Source organism: Mastomys coucha, unplaced genomic scaffold (genome assembly GCF_008632895.1).
Source record: "Mastomys coucha isolate ucsf_1 unplaced genomic scaffold, UCSF_Mcou_1 pScaffold12, whole genome shotgun sequence".
NCBI classification, from domain to species: domain Eukaryota; kingdom Metazoa; phylum Chordata; class Mammalia; order Rodentia; family Muridae; genus Mastomys; species Mastomys coucha.
In genome coordinates this window covers 1,369,786-1,379,422 of record NW_022196894.1, presented here as the reverse complement: position 1 = coordinate 1,379,422, position 9,637 = coordinate 1,369,786, and the positions used below count along the sequence as shown (strand labels likewise).

General features: G+C 45.8%; 2 protein-coding genes across 9 annotated transcripts in view; one reads left to right on the top strand and one right to left on the bottom strand.

The window, feature by feature from the left end:
* Smim22 (small integral membrane protein 22) overlaps positions 1-7,529 on the bottom strand; it is an 8,201-nt gene extending 672 nt beyond the window's left edge. Inside the window, exon 1 of one of the 2 annotated variants that reach the window (XM_031361455.1) lies at positions 7,423-7,529. In XM_031361455.1, the coding sequence (XP_031217315.1) occupies positions 7,423-7,449 (27 nt within the window). In that variant the 5' untranslated portion in view covers positions 7,450-7,529. Of the gene's footprint in view, positions 1-220; positions 456-7,422 lie in introns of those variants that run through there. The other variant, XM_031361461.1, reaches the window with a different exon arrangement.
* A 184-nt stretch (positions 7,530-7,713) lies between these two features.
* The window catches only part of Septin12 (septin 12), a 12,086-nt gene continuing 10,162 nt past the window's right edge, over positions 7,714-9,637 (top strand). For 2 of the 7 annotated variants that reach the window (XM_031361441.1, XM_031361412.1), the window contains exons 1-2: positions 7,714-7,825; positions 8,955-9,143. In XM_031361441.1, the coding sequence (XP_031217301.1) occupies positions 8,984-9,143 (160 nt within the window). In that variant the 5' untranslated portion in view covers positions 7,714-7,825; positions 8,955-8,983. The other 5 variants (XM_031361415.1, XM_031361422.1, XM_031361435.1 and 2 more) reach the window with 5 other exon arrangements.

Here is a 9,637-nt window from a genome sequence, read left to right as displayed (position 1 = left end):
CCCCCCCCCCGTTTTCTTCAGCCTTCTGCACTGTAAGCCCTCCAGCCTCTTCCTCTGTCCCCCATTCCTTCTGCTCCAGAATCAGCAACCTCTCCCTTTTCCTGTTCCTTTCTCTGCCATCTCCTCCCGAGACCTGCTTGTCTCCCCTTCCTCCCCTAGACCTTTGGCCCCCACACTGACCCTGACCTGGGCAGCCCCAACCCACCCTCCATCCAGTTACCTCCTCTCTCCCAGCAAGGCTACTTCCAGTGCCCCTGCCTGCCTCTAGTGGCACCCTCTCCCGTAAACCAGGTAGGTCCTGGGAACTCACTGCTTCCTGCTTCCGGATCTACACCACCTGAAACCTTAGCAACCAGCCCCGCCCTCCTCTCCAGGGCCTGCTGCCGGGCAAAGGCCTGGAGCCCAGCTGACTGCAGGGGCCTAGGGAGGAAAGCCACAGGGCTGATAGTTGCTTTGCACCCCGGAATTTTTTTTCACCTATTTTTAGTATCCAAGACTTCTTAGTTTACTTTTCTATTACTTATTTTTTAGAAAGCATTTAATGGGGACTCACATTCCAGAGGGTGGTCCTTGCCTTGGAACCATGACCTTCCCCAGTGAAAGCAGATCTCACTTCTCCTGTATTCTTGGCACCTGAGAGTCTAGATGCTGTGATCAGCTTAGACACATGTGACCATATGTCAATTTGTTTGTTTGTTTGTTTGTTTTGTTTTTTGAGACAGGGTTTCTCTGTGTAGCCCTGGCTGTCCTGGAACTCTATAGACCAGGCTGGCATTAAACTCAGAAATCCACCTGCCTCTGCCTCCCAAGTGCTGGGATTAAAGGCATGTGCCACCACTGCCTGGCTATATGTCAGCTTCTTATTTGTGTAGATCTTAATGGTTTGGACAGGGGGAACATCCAATATTAGGCCCCTCACCTGACACAGCATACACTTCCCTGGCTTATTCACAGAGTGATTGCAAAGAGATAACCTCACTATTCCCATGTTTCTCTTCCACGTGTGCAAACCAGGGACTGGGAACATAGCTGTTGGTAGGTTGCCTGCAGTGTCCAAGGCCCTGGGTTTGATCCCCAGCACCACGTAGACTATGCTTATAATCCCGTTGCTTAGAGAAAAAAGATCAGATATTCAAGGCTATCCTCAACTACATCATAAATTTGAAGCCAGGCTGAACTTCATGAGACTATTTCAAAAAAGGATTGGGGAGGCCATTGAAATGGCTCAGTAGGTAATGGTCCCTGCTGACGAGCTGGGCAGCAGGGAGATCAACCTCTAACCCACAAGATGGAGAGGACTCTGTGAAGTTGTCCATTCACTTCCACGTGCACACTGTGCCACATGTGTCGATGTGTATGCGTGTGCAGTAAAGGAAAGAAGGAAGGAAGGAATGGGGCATTGTGACATTAAGCAACTAATGAAAGCCATACACTTAATGGACTCATTTTCTGTTGCAGCTGGGACATACCTCAAACTCAGCAGCTCCAAAGAAAGCATGTGGATTCTCTTAGAGGTGTGCAGGCCAGACCCCAGTGAAGACTGGCTGGGTAGGGGTCAGTATCTTGATTTTCTAGCCTGCAAGACCCTGGCAATGTGTAAGCTTAGGCACACCCTCTGACCCGTGTGTTTTAGTCCTGTCTGTAAGATGGAAGATGAATAGTGTCTTCTTCCTTAGGTACTTGCTTTGGGGGTTTGCTTTGTTTTGTCTTGTCTTGTCTTGTTTTAAATTATTTTGGAGAAACTGTCTCTCCACATAGCCCTAACTGTCCTAGAACTCACTATGTAGACAAGGCTGTTCTTGTACTCCTAGAAATCCACCTCTGGAATTAAAGCTGTGTGCGACCACACCTAACCTCAACATGTGGGAATTCCATGATCCTGTGAAATTTTCTCAGAACAGTGGGATGCTGTGTTAGTTGCTTGTGTTTCATTGTGACCATGGAGCTGAGAAAAACAAGGGAGGCAAGGCTGACTCTAGATTCTGGTTCTAGTCCCCGGAACCAATGTCTGTCCTGGAAAGTGTTCCCACTGCTGTGGTGAGACACCATAAGGAAAAGCAACTCGGGAAGGAATGGGCTTATTTGACGTACGTATCCTGAATCACAGTCACTGAGGGAAGCTAGGTCAGAGACTCAAACAGGGCAGGAACCTGGAAGCAGGAGCTGATGCGGAAGCCATGGAGGAAAGGAGTACTGCTTTCTGGCTTGTCTTCGTGGTTTGTTCAGCCTGCTTTCTTTTAGCACAGCCCAGGGATAGCACCACCCACAAACGTCTGGGCCCTTCCCATCAATCACTAAGAAAATGCCTGGCAGGCAGTGGTGGTTCACATCTCTAATCCAGCACTGGGGAGGCAGAGACAGGCAGATTTCTGAGTTTGAGGCCAGCCTGGTCTACAGAGTGAGTTCCAGGACAGCCTGGACTACACAGAGAAAGGGGGGATAAATGCCCTACAGAGTCAGCCTACAGCCAAATCTTATGGAAGCATTTTCTCAATTGAGGTTCCCTTCTCTCAGATGACTCCAGACTGAAGCTAACACAAAACACAGTGCTGTCTCAAAAGCAAGGGAAAAGTGGAGAACCTCGGGAGGAAGAGGGCAGAGACTGTCTGGAACTAGGAGAGGTGAAGTGAGTACTTTGAGGGTAAGGTCTGTAAAGACAAGCCACACAGCATCATCACCAAGAAGAGTGAGCGTGTCTTTGGTCCACAGCTGTACTAGCACACTGCCATCCATTCCTGTCTACCAATGATCACCTGGGAAGAGCTAGTAGTTATAATGGAGGCCTGAGCCCTCACCGAGAGCATCTGTCAAGCCTGGGACATACAAACCTTGGGGCTTCCTAAGTCAATGTCAGTAAATAGGTCAGGAGGAAAGCTAGGGAATGGAAGAAACTAAGTCGGAGATATTTCCAATTTCATGTTTTTTATGTGTATTTTATGGAGGCCGAAAGAGGCATACCCAGAGTCACAGATGGTTATGAACCCCCATGTTGGCTTTGGGGATCAAATCCAAATCCTCTGGAAGAGCAGCCAGTACTTTCAGCCACTAAGCCATCTTTCCAACCCCAGATAGCTTCAATTTAATTGCCAAAAAAAAAAAAAATGGTTGGAAATAATTTTTGGTCTTTTTTTTGGGGGGGGCGGTTCAAGACAGGGTTTCTCTGTATAGCCCTGGCTGTTCTAGAACTCACTCTGTAGGCCAGGCTGGCTTTGAACTCAGAGAAATGCCTGCCTCTGCCTCCCAAGTGCTGGGATTAAAGGCCACCCCTGCCCAGCCATTGATTTATTTATGAATTTGCTCATTGTGTATATGCACATTGTTGTTGGATGCAATACATGTTACAGTGTGTGTATTGGAGGTTGGTTTTTTCCTTCCATGTTTATATAGATTTGGGTGATGGAACTCATAATGAGACTTGGCAACAAGCATCTTGTGCTGGCTAGTTTTATGTCAACCTGACATGGCTAGAGTCATCAGAGAAAAGGGATCATCAACTGAAAAAATACTTCCTACACAGGGTGATGGGGTGGCATGCCTTTAATGCCAGTGCTTGGAAGGCAAAAATAGGCGAATCTCTGTAAGTTCAAAGCCAGCCTGGTCTACAGAGCGAGTTCCAAGAACACACAAAGAAACCTTGTCTCAACAAACTAGATAGATAGATAGATAGATAGATAGATAGATAGATAGATAGATAGATAGATAGGCTGTAGGTAAGCTTGTGGGGCATTTTCTTAATCCTAGGCTGGTGGCTCTAGGTTCTATAAGAACACAGGCTGAACAAGCCATAAGGAACAAGCCAGTAAGCAGCACTCCTCCATGGGCTCTGAATCAGCTCCTGCCTCCAGGTTCCTGCCCTGATTAAGTTCCTGTCCTGATTTCCTTTGGTGATGAAATGTGATGTGGAAGCATAAGCCAAATAAACCCTTTCCTCCTCAGCTTGCTTCTGTCAAGTGTTTCATCTCAGCAGTTGTAACGTACGACACACCTTAACCTGCTGAGCCACCTCACCAACTTGGAAGTCTTAGGTTAAAATCCAACATTCAACTACTCAAGTACCCTTTCAATGTGTAGACTTCACTGCTTGGTAACCCCAGCAATCCAAAAGGCAGTGGGTCTTACACAGGCACTCCTGTCCCGAAGCTCCGCCTCTCTCACAGCCTTCCATCGTCTTCCAGTCTGGTCTAGGAAGCTGCCTGTCTATGCTTCCCAGAGACAGAGTTGGGGGTTTCGGGCACATATCATCATGCTAGACTTTTTAGATGGATGTTGGGGATCTCAACCCAAATCCTCATGCTTGTGTGGCAAGCATTTTACAAATTGAGCCATCACCTTCAGTCCTCTCTCCACCCCTTTTTAAAAGATTTATTTTTATGTGTGTGTGTGTGTGTGTGTGTATAATGTGCCTTCCCAGGCCAGAAGAGAGTGCTGTATCCCCTGAAGCTATAGTTATAGTTGGCTGTTGGCGGGGAGGAGGGGGCAGCCCAGACACTTCCTTCTTGTGATTCTCTGAGTGGGAAGAGGGTCGGTGAGGGCGAGACTTGGTCTTGGGAAATATTTGGGGTTGCTGTTTAATAATAAAATGTGCCGAGCAGTGGTGGTGCTTAATCCCAGCACTTAGGAGGCAGAGACAGGCAGATTTCTGAATTCAAGGCCAGTCTGGTCTACAGAGTGAGTTCCAGGACAGCCAGGGCTACACAGAGAAACCCTGTCTTGGAAAACCAAAAAATAAAATAAAATGTTTACCTGTCTGTACTGGTTAGTTTTGTGTGTCAACTTGACACAGGCTGGAGTTATCACAGAAGGGAGCTTCAGTTGGGGAAGTGCCTCCATGAGATCCAGCTATGGGGCATTTTCTCAATTTCCCCTTGTGGGTGGTGCCATCCCTGGGCTGTTGGTCTTGGGCTCTATAAGAGAGCAGGCTGAGCAAGCCAGGGGAAGCGAGCCAGTAAAGAACATCTCTCCATGGCCTCTGCATCAGCTCCTGCTTCCTGACCTGCTTGAGTTCAGTCCTGACTTCCTCTGGTGATGAACAGCCATGTGGAAGTAAGCTGAATAAACCCTTTACTCCCCAACTTGCTTCATGGTCATGATGTTTGTGCAGGAATAGAAACCCTGACTAAGACACTGTCTTAAGTCTAAGTCACTTTGCTGTGGTAGCTGACTGCCTGTCTGAGTTCCTTTCAGGCCAGAAAACTATAGACTGTGCCAGAAAACTATAGGCATTTGGCACTGCATAGTAAAACAAGTGTGTATGGGGGGGGGGTGGTGTTAAGTAAAGGATTAGTTCCTAGGGCTTTTTCCCTCTTGTCCAGAAGCCTCTCCTTGTCTGGCTGGGGGTAGGCTTGGCACAATAAATTTCTATTGAACTGAGAGAAGAGAGTTACACTTGCACAAAGAAAAACTTTTATACAAATGAGTATGGATAAACTCATGTAAATTCATATACAGATTCATGCATACACATTCATACATCTCCATTTCAAACCAGTTGGGCTCAGCTTGCATCCATTCTCACAATTACATACTTACACACACACATCCATACTTACATATGCATACTGAGCAAAAGATCAAGCATCAGTGCAGAAAGAACTCACTCATTCTGGATGAAGAATAAGCTCCAACCTTTATTGCATAGAAAAAGTTTCTACCTCTTTAATGCTAAATGAATTAGACCCATGTCTGTAAGAAGAAAGCTTTGTTCTCTTTAATAAGACTAAGCCTGCCTTGCTGTTAAGAAAAGACCTGTGCTGTTCCATGGTCAGGAGAAGCCTGCCTACTGCTTCTGCTCTCTCTGCAGCTTCTTCCCCCACCCTTTCCCTCTGCATTCTGCATATTGCTCTCTCAATGTTTTAGGTTGCCTTATTCCACTTTGCGTTTTCCTTCTAATCTTGCTCTCTCCTGCTGCCCCGATGTAGCAATGCCCTTGCTCCTGGTGCCTTCACTCCCATTTGTTTTGCTCCCAATGCTTTTACTCCTAAAGCTATGCAGTGCAATCTTTCCTAGTCTTTTATACCCCTGTTTAGGAAAATAGATCAGATATTTTTTTTCAAGCATCCTTTTCTTTTCTTTTTTATTTTTTTTTTTTACAAAAGTTCTCAAGAAGTTAAAACATAAATTCAAATCATAAATCATACAACAGAGAATGTTTACATGCATAACCATTAAGAGTAATTATCTGGCTAAACATTCATTACCTGTCATAAGCTCAACAGATTCACTGAAAGTTAAAAAAAAAACATAATTTTTGTGGCTAAGTTATTAGTGAAGATTTGTATAGATAAACCCAGTCAATATGTTATCCTCTGTCCTTGTACCTATAATAAATCCTTGGTTCCCTTTTTATGGCCTTTGGTAAATTGTTTTACAACCTCTTGGAATGGGCTCTAAATTGTGGATGCCTGCTTGCTATCTCAGAAGCAATTACCTGATGATACTTGAAGACTGTCAGAGTTCTCATTCCAGTTTTGACATCAGAAAGGACTTAATAGCAGTCTTGTTATAAGAGATCTTAATAATTACTAATATAATTTAGGAATTCTTATAGGATCATCATTTAGAATTAAGAAATCATTATTTATTTATATAGCATCATTACAAGTACATCTTCCTTGTTCTGCAGAGATCTGCTCAAAAGGGTGGGCTAATACCTAGTGATTGTTATATATGTTTAATAATAACAGGAAAAACATTAATAGCAGGAATCCTTTCTCAGCCTTGCTTAAAAAAGCACCTTCATCATAGATTTTTCAGTCCACGGAGGAACCACCTGAAAAAGACCACCTACTGGTTTGAGCTTTTCCTGGATGGCTCCTGACAGGCTGTTAAAGGTCTGTCATAGGTGCTTGGAACCCAACTTAATCCTCCGTAAAAGTGACAGCGCTCTTTAATAATAATAATGTTGTTGTTGTTGTTGTTGTTGTATTACTCTATGCATATGTCTATTTTGCCTGTATGCATGTCTGTGCACCATGTGTGTGTGATGCCCTAGAAGGCCAAAGAGGTTGTCCGATTCCCCAGGACTGGAGTTTTACATAGTAGTGAGCCATCATGTATGGGTGCATGTATGGGATTTCACTTGGATCCTCTGCAAGAGCAGCCAGTCTAACTCTGAGCCATCTCTACAGCCTCACCTCATACCTCCTTTTTGGTTTTTTGTTTTTGTTTTGTTTTGTTTTGTTTTGAGACAGGATCTAGCTGTATAGATGAAGATGGCTTCAAGTTCACAATCCTCCTGCCTCAGCCTCTCAAGTGCTGGAATTTCAGATGTGTTCCCCTATGCCTTCTTCTCATCTAAAGTATACTGGTATAGTACATTCTCCTGTAAGCAGGAAACAGAGGAAACAGCCTGCCTACTTCTCCAGCTCTGCCATTTCCCCCAGTGTGACCTTGAATTTCTCTTAACTGAAGATATAAACATACCTTTATAGGGTATAGATTACTTAGCATCCCAGGGCTCCCCAGTGGGTAGTTCCAGTTAACCCAAAGGAGTGCCAGTTTCTAGACAGTGGCCAGAAAGCTAAGGGTCATGAACTGGGAAGTGGAAACTGGTTTTTATCAACTTGGAGTCTTGATGAGGGAGCTGACTGGGTGCCTAGGAGTCTTGGATGATTAGGTCAGGGTCATTGCCAGGTGTTGGGGTCAAGGGCTTAGGGAGCAGGAACAGGTAAATCTCTGGCCTTAGCCCCTCCTGCCTGAGAGGGAGGGGGTAGGTCACAGGAAGAAGGAAGAAAACCCGGGTTCTGGGGCTAACTGCCAACCCTCCCCTCCCCCCCAGCGCAGCCTGCCAGCTACTCCCAGCTCCCCCAAGGGACTCATCCACCAGGTGCTACAAGAGCCAACTTCTCTTCCTCTGTGTCCTCTGCTGCTTGCCCAGGGGTCCCTGCCCTTCTAACCTTCTCCGTCCCAGGCTGTCTTCTCTGCCTATGTATCCTACCTCTGACCTGTGTGTGTGAGTGTGTGTGTGTGAGTGTGTGTGTGTGTGTGTGTTTCCTTCATTTGAGATCTGTCTCTGTCTCTTCATCACTTCCAACCCTGTTCTATGTCCCCTGAGAAAAGGGATCTAGTTTTGAGCCCCTTCCCCAAGTTTCCTGTTGGGATATGAATAGCACTTCCCCTTTAATTGTGACTCTTTAAGGACTCCAGTCTAGACATAAATACAATACGAGGGTCTGATTTCCCACCTGGGTATTGACATCTTATTGTAAGGATGAGACAAGGGTAAATTTCTGAGACCCGCATATCTCAGGATGGGGATTCAACCCCTAGCCCTCCACCTGGGATCGCTCAGTCTTACCAGGGGATAAACCATACCCTCAGTCAGGGTTTGGAAGTGAGAACTCCTAGCCAAGTATGCTGGCAAACATTTATAATTCCAGCACTCAGGAAACTAAGGCAGGAGGATTGCCACAAACTCAAGGCTGTCCTGGTCAAAGCTACATAGGGAGTTCCAGACTGGCCTAAACTATAGTATAAAACTACAGTGTAAAAGTCTTTGGGGCAGGATGGACTAGGGTATAGCTTAATTGATAGAATCCTTTTCCAGTGTGCAGGAAGGCCTGGGTTCAGTTCCCAAGCATAATACAAAACAGAGCATGATGGCACATGTCTGTAATCCCTGCACTTTGGAGATGGAAACAGGAGGATTCGTTTATGGTTATCTTAAGCTACAGAGTGGATGGAGGTCAGCCTGGGCTACATAAGATCTTTTCCTTTTTTGTTTTGTTTTGCTTGTTTGCTTTGAGACAGGGTTTCTCTTTGTAGCTCTGTCTGTCCTGGAACTCACTCTGTAGATCAGGCTGGCCTCAGACTCACAGAGATCCACTTGCCTCTTTTTCTGGAGTTCTGGGATTAAAGGCATGCACCATCACCATCTAAGCTTTTTCTTAAAAGTTTACTCAGAGTAACCCCTCTGAGCCCAGCCATAGCAACACTTCTCTCCAAAACTCTCCCAGCAACAGGCACCATTGTACCCCTTGGTCCCATGGATGAGAGGCGATCAGCCTCTCCCTGCTCTTCGAGGCCCTCCAGCCCCCGGACCCCACCCTGTGAGATGTTTGGTCCTGTGGGCATTGAGGCTGTGCTAGACCAGCTGAGGATCAAAGCGATGAAGACTGGGTTTGAGTTCAATATCATGGTAGTAGGTGAGTTAGGGGCAGAGTCACAGAGGGGAGGATGAATGAAAGCATCTCACGTGTCCTGGACTCAGTCTTCTGATCTGCCAGGACACCTGATTAACAGCTCATAGGAGGGCTGAAATTAAACATATGAGATGTTGAGCCCCTAGATACAAAATCAGCCAGAACTGAATTGCTGCAGCCAAGGATAGTCACGGTTGAAGGGCCTTCCGATGCAGCAGCCACGGATGACCCTTGCTGTAGTGCTGATCCTGATTCTAGAGATAACTCGAACTCACAGAGTGGAAGCACATCCTGTTCTCAAAATTTTTTCTCTTATTCCTCTGTATGTGCATCTGCACACACACACACACACACACACACACACACACACACTCCAAAACAAGGTGTTTTAAGACAGAGAGGGATTTGAGCAGTGGTGACACATACCTTTTTGTTTGTTTGTTTGTTTTTTGTTTTTTTGAGACAGGGTTTCTCTGTATAGCCTTGGCTGTCCTGGA